The sequence below is a fragment of the Tenrec ecaudatus genome, chromosome 4, assembly GCF_050624435.1.
Source record: "Tenrec ecaudatus isolate mTenEca1 chromosome 4, mTenEca1.hap1, whole genome shotgun sequence".
In the NCBI taxonomy this organism is placed as follows: Eukaryota; Metazoa; Chordata; class Mammalia; order Afrosoricida; family Tenrecidae; genus Tenrec; species Tenrec ecaudatus.
In genome coordinates, this window is record NC_134533.1 from 99030511 (window position 1) to 99047714 (window position 17204).

Sequence of the window (17204 nt, forward strand, 5' to 3'; positions counted from 1 at the left end):
CAGTAAGGACATTTTGCAAAACTCTGGTGGAATATAACCCTGATAGATAAAAGTTTACCACCTGTGTGTGTAAATTCATGTTACCACTTAAAGCAACTCAATAGGACAGAATAGAACTCCGGTAGGTTTCCAAACAGGAACCCTGGCGGTGTAGTGATGGTCATGAGGTGGGCTACTAACCCCAAGGCAAGTTTTTCAAAACTACTTTCAGACTACTCCTGTAAAGAGTTCCAGTCTCGGACACTCACAGAGGCTGTTCTACCCCTGACCCATTGGATCAGCTATGAGCCATCATCGTCGACTCAATGGCAGAGAGAGTGTGGATTTCTGAGACTGGAACTCTTTATGGGAGTAGAAAGCCTCCTCTTTCTACCAACCAGCTACTAGTGGTTCCAAACTACTGACCTCGAGTTTAGCAGCCCAACTTGGGACCCACCATGCCACAGGTCTCCTGTCCACTACTGCAGTTAAACTAATGAACAATTCCAATGCCGTAAAGATTCCTTGTGTTGCTTTTTTATGCCATACTTCCTTCCCGTTCGACCGGATTCCCCCTTAAGAAATAAACGGTTACAAGCACGACGAAAGCCCATGCTCCTAAATTATTCCCTCCTTCCTTTTCTAGAAATAACCAATATCCTAAAGGTGTTGGATATTCTTAGCACATATTACATTTTTACTACCTATGTATGCTTCTATTCACAATATATTTTCTGAGAGTTCAACGTTTACATACATGGAAACATTGTGCCAAAATTTTGTAAACTTAGTTTTTTTGTCAAACAGTTTCTTGGGTTGTTCCCCACCCCCACCCCACCCCCAATATATCTCAAATAGCTCCTTTCTATCCACCTGTTAGGGTTCTCTAGAGAAACAAAACCAGAGCACTAATAATTTTATATATATTTATACTGATAGATGTATAACGTAAGAAATGAACAGTTAATTAAATTATAAAGCAGTACAAATGGCTCAGTGCAACTCACTCTGTGAGACAGTTGTGAGACATTGGCAGTCCTTCAAGTCTTGAGGGCCTCTGGATAGTCCTCTGTAGAGCAATTCAGGCTATCCGGGCACAGGCAGTAAACAGGAAGGCAGGTCACCAACAGTCAGCCAGATGACAGGATCCGACAGTCCCCAGCTCAAGAGATGTAAATTCCAATAGTGTGGCAAAGCAGGTCTTGAAGGAACCTCAAATTACAGCAACACAGTCCATGGGTTAGGTGTCCCACAGGTAGTGTAGCTTGCAACTGGAGGCACAGAACAAGCAAGGCAGCCACACACTGGTCCGATGGTCAAAGATCAAGAGACAAGAGAGGCGAGGCTCATCAAGCCATTTATCTACCCACTATTCAATTAATCCCATATGTGGTCATTGGCCATGTTGGCACAATAAACGTTAAGTAGCTCACCACCTTAACTGGATTACTCAATCATACATATCCATCCTACTATTGTGAGATGGGGAAAAGGTGAGTCTTTCTACTCCAGTAAAGAGTTACAATCTCAGAAATCCACAGGGGCAGTTCTCCTGTGTCCTATAGGGCCGCTATGAGTCAGAATGGACTCGGTGGCAGTGAGGTTATGGATTAGACCTTTGGCTGTGAGAACAATCCTGAAATGGATGCCTCCCTGTGAAGTGTTCTCTAGGGTTATCCTTGTGGGATCCTTGGGTTGTAGGAGCCCTGGTGGCACAGAGATTAAAGCACAGAGATTAAAGCTCCTGACTCAAACCTGTGGGAGAAAGATGTGGACGTCTGTTTCTGTAAAGATTTATATTTGGGATAGACTGTATTCAGCCTTACTAGATATTAACAAATAGCCCTTCAAAGTTGTGACAATTTTATGTTCCCACCATTGGTATAAGTATTTCCACGTTCTGACAGGAATTACTGGGAGGTGAACAATGGGTTAACATGATAGTGGGGCAGGAGGAGAGAACAAGAAAGCAAAAATCATATATATAAACATAGATATATATGTATATATATAATGATAGGTATATTTGTCAATATATATACACAGTAAGGAAGCAGATGGACTTTGGGCCTCTACTTAAATCTTACCTCAGTACAAGAATGGTTTGTTCTAATAATGTGGCAATGTATGATACTCACCTTCCTGACATTATCATTGAAGACAAAATGAGTGCATAAACAAATGTGATGAAGAAAGCTAATGGTGCCCGGCTATTAAAAACCCTCTGGTATCTTAAAGGCTTGTAGTTAAACAAGTGGCCATCTAGTAGGAAAGCAACAAAGCCCACATGGAAGAAGCACACCAGCCTATGCGATCATGAGGTGTCGACAGAAATAAGTATCAGAAATTCAAAAACAAGTAATCAAATGGAACTGAAGAAACATATAGACAAAGTGGAGACCCAAAAACCACCTGTAAGATATTTGGACAGTCCCTCTTAGAAAGACCACACAGAAGGGATGATTTATCCAGGGTGCAGTATAACATTGATGAAACATGTACTATCCTCTAGTTCTTTAATATTTCCTCCCCTTTACTATTATGGTCCTAGTTTTACCTCATTAATCTTGTGAGACTGGCTTATGTTCATTTGGTTGGTTGGTTGGTTGGTTTTAGTTTTTTAAAATCATTTTATTGGGGGCTCTTACAACTCTTATCACAATTAATACATCTATTGTGTCAAGCACATTTGTACACATGTTGTCATCATTTCAAAACATTTTGTTTTGTTTTTCTTTTGCCCTATGTCTGTCTATATAAGATAAGCAGGATTCACTATCCCAAGGAGAAAACGGGACCTGCTGTTATGGGAGGACATGGGAGAGGAGGGGGCAGGAAGTGGGAGTGGTGAGCCAACAAACCAGAGATCTAACATTGATGGCAAGGAGGGCATATAATGCCTGGTGGGGTTTAATCAAAGCAATGATTTCGAGGAGAATTACTGAGAGTCGAATGGAGGGTGAGCATGATCATGGGATAGGAGGAAGGTGAAAGGAAATAGAGGAAAGACATAGGAGGAAAAAGTTATTTATAGAGGTATAGCTACAGGCATGTATATATGTAAATATACTAATTTATAATCAAAGGCATAGAGACCAAGTGTACATATATTTATTTATATGTTAAGATATCAGATAGACTTTGGACCTCTACTCAAGGCCTCCCTTTACATAAGAACTCTTTGTTCTGAAAACCTGGAACTCTTTGATACTCACCTTCCCAACACAATCGCTGAAGACAAAAGGGATGCATAAGCAAATGTGGTGAAGAGAGCAGATGGTGCCCAGCTATCAGAAGATAAAGCATTTAGGGTCTGAAAGGTTTGAAGTTAAACAAGCAGCCATCCAGCAGGTAAGCAAATAAGCCTACATGGTAGAAGCACACCAGCCTGTGTGATCATGAGGTGTCGATTGGATCAAGTATCAAAAGATCCAGAACAAACAACTATATAGATGTGAACAAGGGGATTTGGAGTCGAGACCCAAAGCCCATCTGTAGACAATTGGATATCCCCTCAAAGAAGCATTATAAGGAAGGGATGATTCAACCAAGGTGCAGTATAACACCGACTAAACACACATCATTTCTCTAGTTCCTGAATGCTTCCTTCCTCCCACTACCATGATCCCTACCCCACTCCCCAACCCCCCTACCATGGGTCAGTTCTATCTTACAAATCTGGCTAGACCAGAGAACATACATTGGTACAGATAAGAGCTCTGGACACATGGAATTCAGGACAGATAAACCCCTCAGGAACTACTAGTGGAAGTAGCAATATTATGAGGGTAGGGGGATGATCAGGGAGGAGGAAGGGGGAGAAAAGGGGAACCCATCACAAGGTTGGATATATAGTCCCCCACCCCTCAAAGGGGGCAAATAACAGAAATGTGGGTGACGGGAGACAATGGACAGTGTAAGATATGAAATGACAATAACTATATAATTGATCAAGGATTCTTGAGGGTGGGAGGGTGGGGTAAAGAGGGGAAAAAAGAGGAGCTTATACCAAGGGTTGAAGTAGAAAATGTTTTGGAAATGATGATGTCAACATATGTACAAATATGCTTGATACAAGTGATGTATGGAATGTTATAAGCTGTAAGAGCCCCCAATAAAATGATTTAAGAGCTATATACCAAGAAGTTATCTAATATTAAGAAGGCATCTCAGCCCCGTTCGTGGATCGGATGCTAGCCAAAGCCCTTTCCAGACTCAGGTAGCTGCAGGCCAATGACACAGAAAGGTGAAACAGGATGCAGGAAGATCACAGGGCAGTGAGTGCAGGGTTGTGTGGATCCAAGTTCAGTGGAAACCACTGTAAGGATTTATTTTCAAAGATTGTTGTGACTATCGAATGGTAACTGGATTTGAGGGGATGTATGGAAATAGATAAACACTGCCATGGTCTAGAGAAAAACAAGCTGGGTCCTCTGGTCCAGGACCTGAAGATCACGCCCCTGGAGGCGATCTATCTGTTCGCCCTGCCCATCAAGGAGTCCGAGGTCATTGACACCTTCCTGGGGATGGCCCTCAAGGACGAGGCCCTACAGACCAGGCCTGTGCAGAGGCAGACCCCGGCCAGTCCGTGTGCGGTTCAAGGCCTGTGTTACCATTGGGAACTACAACAGCCAGGTTGGCCTGGATGTCAAGTGCTCCAAGGAAGTCGCCACTGCGGGGCATCATCCAGGCCAAGCTGTCTATTGTCGCCCTGCGGTGAGGCTAATGGGGGAACAAGATCAGCAAGCCCCACATGCTTCCCTGCAAGGGGACAGGGTGCTATGGGTCTGTGCGTGTGTGTTGTCTCGCCGCTGCCTCCAGGGGCACTGGCAGTGTCTCAGCCCCTGTGTCCCAGAAGTTGCTGCTGATGGTGGGGATCGACCACTGCTGCACCTCTGCAAGGGGCTGCACAGCCACCCTGGGCAAGTTCACTAAGCCCATCTACAGCTTCCTGACCCCCGACCTCAGGAAAGCGACAGTGTTCACCAAGTCTCCCTACCAGGAATTCATTGACCATCTGGTGAAGACTCTCCGTGCAGAGGACCCAGGCTCCTGCCATGGCTACCACATAGGAAATTTTATATAAAAAAATAATAAAGTGAATTGAGCCTGTCAAAACAATGAAGCGAGTGGCAAGAGATGGTTGGAGAGAGAGAAGCAAGGTCAGAATAGTTGAGGTCCTTATATGCCAGACTAAGACGTCGGAACCGTTTGTGTTTGCCCCAAATAGTACCACACCATGGCCACACCTGCTGCTTGGTTAGATCACACTGACCTCAAGATAAGAAGTCTGACAGCCAGATGATCCTAGAAGCAGGGGCATGGTTTTGGCAGCACTGCAAGAAATGATGGGAAGTGAAATAAAAGTGAAATTGGGCACAGAGTCGGACAGCTGTGCTTTCAGAGATATGAAATAAAAGGTACGTGCTTGGATGTGATAGAAGGACGTGGTTAAGAAGACACTCTGTTTTCTGGTTTGAACAAGTGGGTGGATCATGATGTCGGTGAGATTGTGAATCAGGAGGAGGACGTGTCTTGAAAGGGTGTACGTGTGAAGGAGGCAGGGGGGAAGGTTCAGTTGTAGATGTGCTGAGTTGAAGGGTAACATAAACGAAAGTTGAAGACGTGAAGAACAGGCATACGGACTACGGTTTTTGAAAAGGTTGTTGGGGAAGGTGCCCTGTGGCTAGACTGGGGTAAATAGAAAAACATACTATTAAAATCCTCAAACTCAAATCCCCGGCCAGCAAGTCAGTGCTGTCTCTTAGCGACAAAGTCCTAGAAACCTTTACTAAACAAAAAATAGTAAAATGTGAAGCTATTGTTTCTCAACATATCTTCCATCTAGGTCTATCCACTTCTGAAGGTGACGTTTCCATTTCTCTAACCCTCCACAAAGAATTCTGCCTTAATTTACACCACATCAAAGTAGTAGTTTGGGCATCCTGAAACACGCCCCCTTACCTCCCCCCCAAAAAAGCAAAACAAAAGAGACATCAAACTCAATGCCACTGAGTCAATCTGGACTCATAAAAACCCTGTAGGACCGTGTAGAACTGTTCTTTGAGTTTGGGAAGCAAAATGAAGTCTGAAAGGGCAAGACCAGGGCTGCTGTAGGGTGGGTGACTCTCATAAGACAGCCCTTGGCACTCTGAGAATGAGTAGTTGCCTAGTGGTGATTGGGGGCAGGGGGGAGGAAAACCCTCAGAATTTTACTGACCTTTTTCTCACCAATGCAGTTTTCAATTTTCCTAAAAACTTCTTCTTAATGAGCCCCCGTGAGCATCCCATGTCCTCTGAGGAAATCTGTGATGAGTACCCCTTGGGAATTCCAGTCACCATGACCTTGTGCGCTAACCTCTCTGGACTAACATAGCTGGCCTAGCACATGCCCCCAGAAGTCACTATTCTCATTGGACCATTTTTAGGGATCACATTGTAAAGTCCAAGACTCATCCCCAGTTAGCATTTGCTCCCCCAAATTGCCTTCATTAGCTTCCATCTTGCTTTACAGACTGGTGGAAAGTTCAGCTCTTGGTGCTAGCTGGTCTTCACACAACACTCCCGGCATGCACTGAGCTGAAAGCTTACTGAGACCTAAATGGTCACTTAGAATCAGAATGCTGAACCATGTGAGAGCCCAACTTCAGCAGCTATCCGATCCATAGTAATTCCACAAAATTCCTGGCCCAGTTTTGTACTTCAACCATAGTTTCTTCATTCTCAAGGTTGACGACTGCTGTTTTATGTGGGGCACCATTCCCATTAACTTGTTGCTGATTTAAGAAGATGATCATTTGAGTTTTGTTTAAAATTTTGCATTAGAATTAATAAAGTAAAATAAAATTTTGCATTAGAATTCCACAAAATGGCACCAAAAAAACCAACTTTAAAAAAAAGAGACACTAACAAATGGAACTCTAGTATCGACAACCTAGTATTTTTATACAAATGTTTTTAGGAATTGGGGAGGGGTCTAATATGGGAAAACTTTTGGGGCCTGATGGCTTCTGTTTCTCTTATCTGTTGGAAATGATATCATTTTCTTAGAAAGGAGAATGGTCAGCCTTTGTCTCATGTACTTTGGACATGTAATCAGGAAGACAGCATGTTGGTAGAGAATCAGCAAGCAAAAAAGATCCTTAATGAGATGAATTAACCCAGTGATTACAGCAATGGGTTGACATATGGCAAACCCATGAGGATGGTGCGGGACCCCACAACATTTCATCCTGCTGTACATAGGGGTCTCTCTGCATGTGAACTGACTTGATGGGACCTAACACCACCACCACCAAGAGGGGTGGGAGTGGGTGATGAAAAAACATGATGCAGAGGGTGGTGAGCTTCAGAATCGCCATATGATCCTAATGGGAGAGGCTGACTGGAGACTCATGGAAACATAGTTCACCCCCTGCCATCAATTAGATTCTGACTCAGAGTGACCTTCCACAGGGTTTCTGTAAGTCGTCATGTGAACAGATAGCCTCATCTTGCTCGTATGACTGATCTGCTTAGCGGCCCAGTGCTCACTGAATAGTCCCATCAGGGCTCCTTAGAAACACGGTTGGAGATTGTGATGTGGAGAGGCACCAGTCCGCTGACTGTGAGATCCCCGCCAATGGCACCCCGGAAGCTGGGGGTTAGCCAGAGTTCCCACAGGGCACTTTCTTTTTCTTTTTAAACTCACAGTATATTCAAGCACATGGAGTCCTTGTGGTGCCATGAGTAAGCATGGTCAGCAGTTCAAAACCACCTTGGGAGGAAGATTGAGCTTTCTATTCCTGTAACAGTCTTGGAAACCCACAGAGGTTGCTATGAGTCAGCATTGACTCCATGGCCGGGAGGGTTTGTTTTTTTTGAATATTTAAGCATCCTGGAATGCCAAGAGAGGGTTACAAAATCGGGCTGTTTTTTTTCTCAAATGTTTATCCTTAGAAAATATTCTTTTACCACACCATAGTTATACTGTAATACACGTGTGCTGTTATTGCTAGGTGATGATGAATCACTTTGGATTCATAATGACCCAATGAACAACAGAACCAACAGAACAAAACACTGCCCAGTCCCGATCCAGCCTCACAATCTTTGCTGTCTGAACCGTTGTTGCAACCACTCTATCAGTCTATCTCACTGCGGGGATTCCTGCTTTGTGTTGACTATCTAGCAACTTTACCAAGCTTGATGCGCTTCTCCAGGGATGAGGCCCTCCTGATAACAGGTCCAAAGTGCATGAGACCAAGGCAAGCCATCTTCCCTTCTAAGGGCATTCTGGCTAGACTTCTTCCAGGACAATACTGTTCATTCTTCTGGTAGTCCAAGGCTGGAAGGATGGAGTTTGTGCAGCATCTGCACTCCTCTGACTTCAGAGGGAGAAAGGAGGTTCAAACTCAACATGAGCCCAAGGTCAGTGTCTATGAGGCAGAGGTCAAAGATGTCCCCACCCTCCAACCTTCTTTACCAACAGTCCTTCTCCCAGCATGATCTACTTCTTTCATAATTCACTGCAATAGTCACATAGAGAGAGTCCCCTGTCCTGCTTCTGAGATGACTTGTTTTAAACCTAGTGGGAAGGCAAACTTGATCAAGCCTCATGGTGGGTTTTGTGGTAGTTACATAATCTGGTGTCAGTTTGAGGATTAACAGTGTAGAGGTGAAGTCTAGGCTGTCAATCAGGATATAGCCAATGAGGCCTCTGTGTGGGCATGGCCTTCCCCTAAAGATTCTGGGAATTCCTGAAATTTCCTCCTTGAAGGCCAGAGACTCTCTCTCTCCTTACTCTCTTAGAGACTTTCTACTGAGAAGGCTGATGCCCTGTGAGATATTCCTGAGGAGAAACCACATGGACTATCCTGAAGTAGCTCTGGGTGCTGGAGAAGCCACGTGAAGACCCCTGCCAGTGCTAAGAAGCTTACACTGCCACTGGATCCAAAGATTTCCTACCCACTGGCCTGTCATCATCTTGCATTCAGCATCATTGCATGTGTTTCATGAGTCTGAAGAGGACTTTATGGATCAGTATTGGACATATGGGCTAATATCAGACTTATAGACTTGAACTGGACTGTGTTGGGATGCTTTCTTAATGTACAATTACCCTTTATATAAAGCTTTCTCTTTTTTAAAACTGTCTTATACACATGAGTTTCTGTGGATTTGTTCCTCTCGTCTACTATCACAAACAACTAACAATCACTCACACCTGAACCATAATCCCATCAGCATCTCCTCTCACCTTCTCTTACTCAGAGTTATCAGGAAAAGAGGAAATGCATCATATCTTCAGGACCCTGCTCAGTCTTTTTGTCACAAAGACTATGGCTAGAAGAGCCATGCTAAGTAATTCACAGCCATATTCATAGAAATATACAAAGCGAAGGAAATGAAGGCAATGCTGATTACTTTTGAGGGGTTGGAGCAACGGATTATGATCTGTACACTGTAGAAGGGCAGGAACGGTCAACAGGAGTGGGGGCCGATTTGTAGGAGAGAGAGGTCAGGAATAGGTCAATAAATGAATTGTGAGAAGCAAATGACTAATATTAGATGTTTCATTCGTCACAGTTTCAGAACAGTTCTGGATGACGGTGTAGGTCTAGGAGTGGGGTCATGTGTGCCTAAAGCGGAGTGGAAATGAGGTTCACTGAAGTTGAGAGGTCAAATAATTACAAAATCAGTGTTTTGAGAGTGTGATCGACATAGACAATTAAAAAGGCCCAGGATGACCATGGGTGTTTCTATCAAGAAGGAGCCCTGGTGGTGTAGTGGTTAAGCATTGGGCAACTAACCATAAGGTCAGCACTTCAAAACCACCTGCCGCTCCTCAGGAGGAAGGCAGGGCTTTCTACTCCCATAAGGAGTTACAGTTCCAGAAACTCACAGAGGGCGTTCCTGGCCTGTCCTACGTGGTCACTGTGGGTCAGCATCGACTCGGTGGCAGGGTTTGGTTTTGGTTGTATCAAGAAGGTGACTTCCCATTTCAAGGTGTCTTAAACTGATCAGTGTTCCAAAAGGGGCATGGGAATGGGAAAGGCTCAGGATTAAATACTTACCTATTTCTAACTTGTGATTGGAAACTCAAGGATGAGGAATTGTAAATTAGGGATCTTAGAGGATACAGAGGCACTTTCGGAGCCTAAAATCCTTCCAAACACCCTTGCTCTCAATAGCAGGTGAAACCCTACTGAACAAAGCTACCTTTGTGGTAGGTACCCTAAGCCCTTTAATTATGGTGTGCATAGTAATAAGTGATCATTAAGGGGCAGCTCCCACTGAAAGCCTGTTCTTAATCACTTTGGTTCTTTAAGAGTGTTCAGTATCATGCAGCTTTTACCTCAAGGCTTTGTGTAGATGGCTGATTGGATGTGAGAGGAAGGCAGTACCAACAAGGTACCGAGGCTGTGCTTAGCAGGATTATTGCACAGAACATGTCGTGCGGGCATGTGAGCAATGACAGTTGACAGACTCAACACATGCCAAACGTTGGGGTTCAGGACATTATGCTTCTTCACTCATTTAATACCCCAGGAACCTGGCGTGAAGATGAGTGTCTGTTGAAGGTAGGTCCACACAGTTGCAAAACGAAGTGTTTGGAGAGAATGAGAATGAAAATGATTCGGGATAATCGTAGGTCTTCGTATAAACACCATTTTAAAGATGAGGGAGTGTGTTAGTCAGGGTTCATTAGAGAAACAAATCCACAGAAACTCATATGTATAAGGCAGTTTTATATAAAGGGTAAGTGCACATCAAGAAAACATCCCAACCCAGTGCTGCCCAAGCCCATATGTCTGACACCAATCCACAAAGTCCTCCTCCATCTCACAAAACACGCAATGATGCAGACTGCAGGAGGAAAGCCGAGTCAGTGAATGTGTGAGCATCTCAGTGCTGGCAGGGGCGGCTGCACTGCTGCTCCAGCACCCAGGGCTGCATCAGGGTAGGTCCATGTGGCTTCTCCTCAGGGATGTCTTACAGGAAGTCAGCCTTGCCAACTAAAGCAGGGAACAGGCTAAGGCAGCTGCACCCTGGTCTGACCATCACAAAGCAAGAGACCCAAGAACTCGAAAGGCGAGGCTCACCAAGCCATTTATCCCTCCACCTTTCAATTAACCCCACATGTGTTTATCGGCCAGGTTGGCACAATAAACTTTAACTATCTCAGGGAGCAAGTAACTTGCTCCACGTCTCATAGCTAATAAACGGAAGAACTGAGACCAGGACCACTGAAACCTCTGTAACTCTAGAGCCTACAAGTTTGTGGTTGAATGCACTTGACATTTGACATTGGGGGTATGTGTGTGAGGGGGGAGGTAAATCCAAAAGAGGCTTCAATTATACTGAGCCCATCCTTCAGGGGAAGCAGTCATAGAGGTGGGGAGAATCTGAGCGTCTGGGACCTCATCCCCCACCTTGCCCTACCACACCAAATGAGAGTCCTAATCAAAATGCTCATGGGCAAGACCTTGCTAGAGGGAGAGAATATCTTCTTGCTCAGGGGTCCTTTACTTGGTTAATCCTATTCATACATCTGTTTTTACTAGCATTGTAGGTGCCCTGGTGGCACAGTGGTTAAAGTATGTAGTCCCTAACCATTAAAGTCTGGCAGTTCTAACCCACCAATTGTTCTGAGGGACTGTGTCAACATTTACATCTTTAGAAACCATATAGGACAGTCCTTCTCTGCTGTATAGGGTCTCTGAGTCAGAAGAGACTCTGGGCAAGTGGGTTTGGTCTTGGTTTTTCACTACTAGCACTGTAGACAAAATCATTAAAACAAGCAGTTTTCTTCAAAACGGGTTAGTGGTTTCAAACAGAATACTGCACGACCTTGTAAATTTATTTTATAAATTTATTTTTTTTAAAACACTGCCTTGCTTTCAATGGACGAATTATACAGTCCACTGTGTTTGAAAGAGGCCCAGGTGCCTGGGAACATCCTTGCCCACTCATTTCTCGTTCAGCCAACACTCACTTATCCAGGGAAAACAAAGGGCTAGGTTCACAGAGCCCCTAAAATGAAAGGCAGGTACACAAAGCAGTGTTCCTAACGGAACGTAAACACGGATTTTCTCCGGAAGGTTTGCCATGTTGTAAGTTTCAATGCTACCAAAGTTGCTATTTTCATTTTCACTTAAAAATTCGTGCACCTAAAGTCAGCGGATAGGACAAGTAGCTTAAAGTTACTGAGTCATAGAACTTGCTCATCTTATGTAAATATTACTTATATTTCTTCTGGCATACTAGCAAGTGAAGGAAAAAAGTGTTTAAAACCAACAAAAAACGGACCTTTTAAGACCGGCTCCTACTCCTAGCACCTATTGCAACTCGAATCTACTCTTGAGGCGTTAACCCGTATTGGCACGACTGCTCCTTAAGTCGAGCTAAGGCGGAGAGCGCTTAAATGGATTCCCATGCCTTGGCCCGGGGACTAAGAGGGGGCCGGGAGTGTGGCCGTCCCGCGGCCGCGTTCTCTGCAGAGTCCGGAGTTGCGACCCAGCTTGGTCCCCCTGTTCCCCAACCCCCCGGTCCCGCCGCCCGTGCTCGGGGAGGTACGGGCCCCCTCCATCGCTGTCCTTGGAGCCCGGGCGGAGGGCGAGGGCGGGGGCGAGGTGGTCACGTGCGGCCGGGAGCGGCTGGGAGTTTGCAGGAATGCGGTAACTTGCAGGGAAAAGTTTCCCCGGGATTCGGGGCGGGCGGGCGCGCAGAGGAAGGAAGAGCCAGGAGGAGGCGGAGCCCGGGAGCGCTCGGGCGGGCGCTTCTCGCAACTTTAGTTTTGGCGTCGGCGGCGAGTTTCTGTCTCAGTCGGCCGCCGCCGCCGGGGGAGAGCGAGGGAGGAAGGAAGGAAGAAAGGAAGGAAGGAAGGAGAAAAGGAAATAAAGGAGGGAGGGGGAGGGGAGAGGAGAGAGGCCACGACTTGCCCGGCCGCCGAGTGGAAGCGAGAAGGAAGGGAAGTTCTCGGGCGCCCCTCCCGAGCGCAGCCGCCAGGCCAGCGGAGCCGGGCCGCGGGCGGGGGATGCGGGGCCACGGCGCAGCCCCTCGGCCCTGAGAGCGAGCAGACGAGCCCCGCTCCGCACGCCCAGCGCCGCCCTCGCCGCGTCTCCAGTCCCGGCCCGTCGAGCCGGGGCGCCCGGGCGGAGCCCTCGCCCGCCTGGTCAGGGGTGCTCGTCAGGAGAGGCAGGAGCCATGGATCCCGGGCAGCAGCCGCCGCCGCCGGTCCCCCAGGGCCAAGGGCAGCCACCCGCGCAGCCCCCGCCGGGGCAGGACGCGGCGGCCCGGCCGGGACAGCCGGCGCCCCCGGGGTCCCAGGCGGCCCCACAGGCCCCCCCAGCCGGGCACCAGATCGTGCACGTCCGAGGGGACTCGGAGACCGACCTGGAGGCGCTCTTCAACGCCGTCATGAACCCCAAGACGGCCAATGTGCCCCCGACCGTGCCCATGCGGCTTCGGAAGCTGCCGGACTCCTTCTTTAAGCCTCCGGAGCCCAAGTCCCACTCCCGACAGGTAACCCGCCCCCTTCCCCGCCGGGCGGGCCCCAGGTCGGGGGTGGGGGCTCCGGGCACCCTGGCGAGGGGTGGGGGTGTCCTAGTGCACGGAGGACCGGGGTCGCCCCCGGGGCCGCGGTCCTGGGCTCCCGACGCCCGGAGTCCCGGGCCGAGATTTGTTTTTCCCCTTGGAGTTTCTGCGCCTGCAGCTCCGGGGGGTGTGCTTCCCCCCTTCTTCCTTTCTTCCTTTCTTTCTTCCCGGGGTTCCCAGGAGGTTGGCGGGAGAGGAGGGGGAGGTGGGGAGGAAGGAAGGGGGTGGGGAGCGCCGGCCCGGGCCGCGGTGGGCTTGCACAATGCGCGCGCCGCCGCGCGCTCCGCACCTTCGCTCCCGCCGCAGCCGGGGCGGGGGTGGGGGGGGGGAGCGGGCGGAGGGGGGAAGGGGGGCGGGCGGGGGGAGGGGGGCCTCTGGCATTCGTGTGGGTGAGTTGCCAGCGGCGGCCGAGTTTGTGAAGTTGAGCCCGGGGCCCCCTTTCCTTCGGGGCCTCTCGGCCCTCTGCCGTCTCCTGGGGAGTCAAATAATTGTCCTCTTGTTTTCCAATGTTGATTAGGGGTGGGGGGGGTGGAACCAGTCCTTCGCGTTTTCGGGCCGTTTCGCCCCCTCCCCCGACCGAAAGCATTCATTTTCCTCGCCGCCCCGGCCCTTTTGGAATACTGGAGCTAGGCTTCCCCTGCCCAGACTTTCCTGGAAGTTGTTTATGGAGCTCGTTCCTTCACCCCCTGCAACTTCCCTTGCGCTTGGAACGGGGAGCAGGCTCGCGCTTATCCGACTTGGTGGGCTCACGTGTTGGTTTCCCAATTGTTGGCGATTATTTACAGACTGTTGAAAGGCCTTTAAATTCGCCACATCTGCACACGTTGCGCCCGGAACTGCGTTGCGCCGTGTACAGTTCCGAGGTTTTAACACACAGCCTTTGATAATGCCCTGAAGGTTGACTCATCGGCCAAATCCTGCCCAGTTCAACTGTGATTAAAAGTTAATGTTGGGGAAGCGATGACTAATTCTAGGATCGCCATTGCGTTTTAATTAGTATTGAGAATGTGAACAAGGCTTTTTTTGTTTTTTTAATCACATAAACAACTACTTTTCAGTTGAATAGCGAAGTGAAACTTTATCATGAAAAGGTTACAGTTTTCTAGTAGTTTTTTGGTTTTTTTAAAGGAAGGCTTTGTAGGTGTTTTTGTTTCTGCTTTAAAAAAAAAAAAAAAGAAACGTTGCTCTCGGCTAAACTGCAGCGTCGGAACTTTGCCCAAAAGTTAATTGGTTTTCCAAATCCTGTAGGGTAGTTAGTCCACTAGGGCTGTAACTTGAGTGGAAAGAAGCCTTATACTCCACTCTTCTCCCACCCCCCTTATTTCTAGGCCTGCACTCTAGTCTTGTGTGTATACTCTGGGAGTTAGGAACTCAAAAGCTCAACCCACTGAAGAAACGCAGGTTAAAGACGGGGGGAGGGGGGGGTGGCGGGGAAGGGGCGGGGGAAGCAATTTTGCTGCTCGCTAAACACTGAATTTGTAAGAAATAGATTTAGGTATGCCTTTTGCCCCTCTTAACCTTGGGTAAAGTGTGTTGGCATGTATCCTGGAGACTACACTATTGCTGTGTCCTCATTGTAAGTATGATGCATATAGAAAACTGAATTCCCCATCATTTGGCATCCATAAAACCAAAAGAACTGCAATTGAAAAGTGCACGTAGTCTTTTAACAAGTAATTATACAAGAATTTATTTCTAGCAGCTTATGAGCAGTTTTCCTTGACCATAAGAATTTTGAAAATTCTAACTTAAAAAATCTTAATTCTAATGATACACATACATACTCCCTGTCTTCAAGTCAATTCTGACTCAGTTTTGAATATTATGAATCGGTGTTGCTAGTTCACAAACTATTGCATGCAGATTCTTCTAAGAGTATATGCATCATGTATCCAGACCTGGCGTCAATTCCTACTCCCCATGGGGCATACAGTATAATGGCCCTGTGGGGTTTCAGAGGCTGAGTTTTACAGAAGGAGACTGCCAGGACTTTCCCCTGTGTTACAACCTTGGACCTTTTGGTTATTAACAGCCGAGCATTTAACCACTGTGTCACCAGTACTCATACATCATCTATAATCCTTGCATTTTTTTTCCATTATAAAAAAAATCCAAACCTATTGTACAGTTGGGAAAACTGAGGTTCACAGAGAGTTAAGTGCCCTGGAATTTGGGGATGCCCCTTTATACTGCTTTGATCATTTAGAAATTAGATTTCAAAATTTAGTGTTTGCTATTTTAGGAGTGTTCCATTCTTGCTTGCCCGCTTGCTCACTCAGTCACGTGACAACTCCTCGTGAGCTTATAGAACAAGGTAGACACGCCCTGCGAGTTTCCAAGACTACCTGTTGATGTAACCCACTTCCATCCCCATTCTTTGCTAGTTTCCTCCAAAAGATGAAGACACCTGTCGAATGTGCAGTAGGTAGAAATTCACATAGACTTTTTCCTCAAACCGGATGCAAAAAGGTGTCTTAGTTCAAAATCATATAAACCATTCAAAAGTTTACATTTGCCAAACTTCCTCAGTCAGATACACAGGGTTGACATTTGCTTTTGGTTCTTAGATATTTGGTTGCAACGAAATGAGCTCTGGGAAATTTAAAACTCTTTTCAAAGTTGTGACCTGTTTAAAAAAATTTTTTTTTCATTTTAATATTTCTAACAGGTCAGTACTGATGCGGGAACTGCAGGGGCGCTGGCTCCACAGCATGTCCGAGCGCATTCCTCTCCGGCGTCCCTGCAGCTGGGAGCCGTGTCTCCTGGGACTCTGAGCCCCACTGGGGTAGTGTCTGGGCCAGCAGCTGCGCCCACTGCTCAGCATCTGCGGCAGTCTTCTTTCGAGATACCTGACGATGTACCCCTGCCAGCAGGCTGGGAAATGGCGAAGACATCATCTGGTCAGAGATACTTCTTAAAGTAAGTAAAAAGGGTGGTGGGATAGCATTATGTAATAAAAAGGTGTATTTTGGGTGCCAAGCATATGCAAGCTATTTATTTTTAAAATTTACTTAATATTTAAGTCAAGCTCAGTATTTGTGTGTGTGTGTGTCTGCAAGGTCAATACTTCAGAGCCACAAGTCCCTCGGAGGGAGGGAGAAAGATGGGCTTTCTACTCCTGTAACCAGTTTCTGAAACTCCAGGGGCACTTTTACCCTGTCCTGTGGTGTCTCTGTGAGGCAGCTTGGACTTGTTTGGAGGGGGGGGGGGACAGTGGGGGAGAGAGAGAATATAAATGTATATGTGTGTGTGTCCCCCTCCTGCTCTTCAGCGTGTCGAAGAGCTTTCCTTAGCTTTGATCAAATTTTGAAGATTTGATGGAACATGGTTCAGAGAATTTACTTTTTCTTTTGTGGCGGTTTGACTATTTTGAGTTTATGCCAAACCTATTTAATGAACACAAAAACTGAATTCAAGAGTATCATGAAAATTTTCAAACTGAGAATTTCCGGATTGACAATAGTTTTATGAAATATGTGTGGCAATGCTAATATCTCTCACAATAAGCATTTTATCCGTAGAGAATTACAAAAAGACACTAGTTGTGTGGTATTTGAAATTGAAAAATGGCAAACACGTTAGCTACAGGTTTTTTGGGTGATTAATGAATTAAAAATGAACAGACCTAAGCAGTTTCAAGTTTATAG

The 17204-nt window shown here is 46.7% G+C and overlaps 1 protein-coding gene and 1 pseudogene across 12 annotated transcripts in view; both read left to right on the top strand.

The window, feature by feature from the left end:
- The first annotated feature begins 4361 nt into the window (after nucleotides 1-4361).
- On the top strand, nucleotides 4362-5051 carry LOC142445968 (small ribosomal subunit protein uS5 pseudogene; annotated as a pseudogene).
- Nucleotides 5052-12737: 7686 nt separating this feature from the next.
- YAP1 (Yes1 associated transcriptional regulator) overlaps nucleotides 12738-17204 on the top strand; it is a 122569-nt gene continuing 118102 nt past the window's right edge. For 4 of the 12 annotated variants that reach the window (XM_075546509.1, XM_075546508.1, XM_075546506.1 and 1 more), the window contains exons 1-2: nucleotides 12746-13485; nucleotides 16226-16476. In XM_075546509.1, coding sequence (XP_075402624.1) covers nucleotides 13168-13485; nucleotides 16226-16476 — 569 coding nt within the window. In that variant the 5' untranslated portion in view covers nucleotides 12746-13167. Of the gene's footprint in view, nucleotides 13486-16225; nucleotides 16477-17204 lie in introns of all 12 variants that reach the window. The other 8 variants (XM_075546507.1, XM_075546505.1, XM_075546514.1 and 5 more) reach the window with 6 other exon arrangements.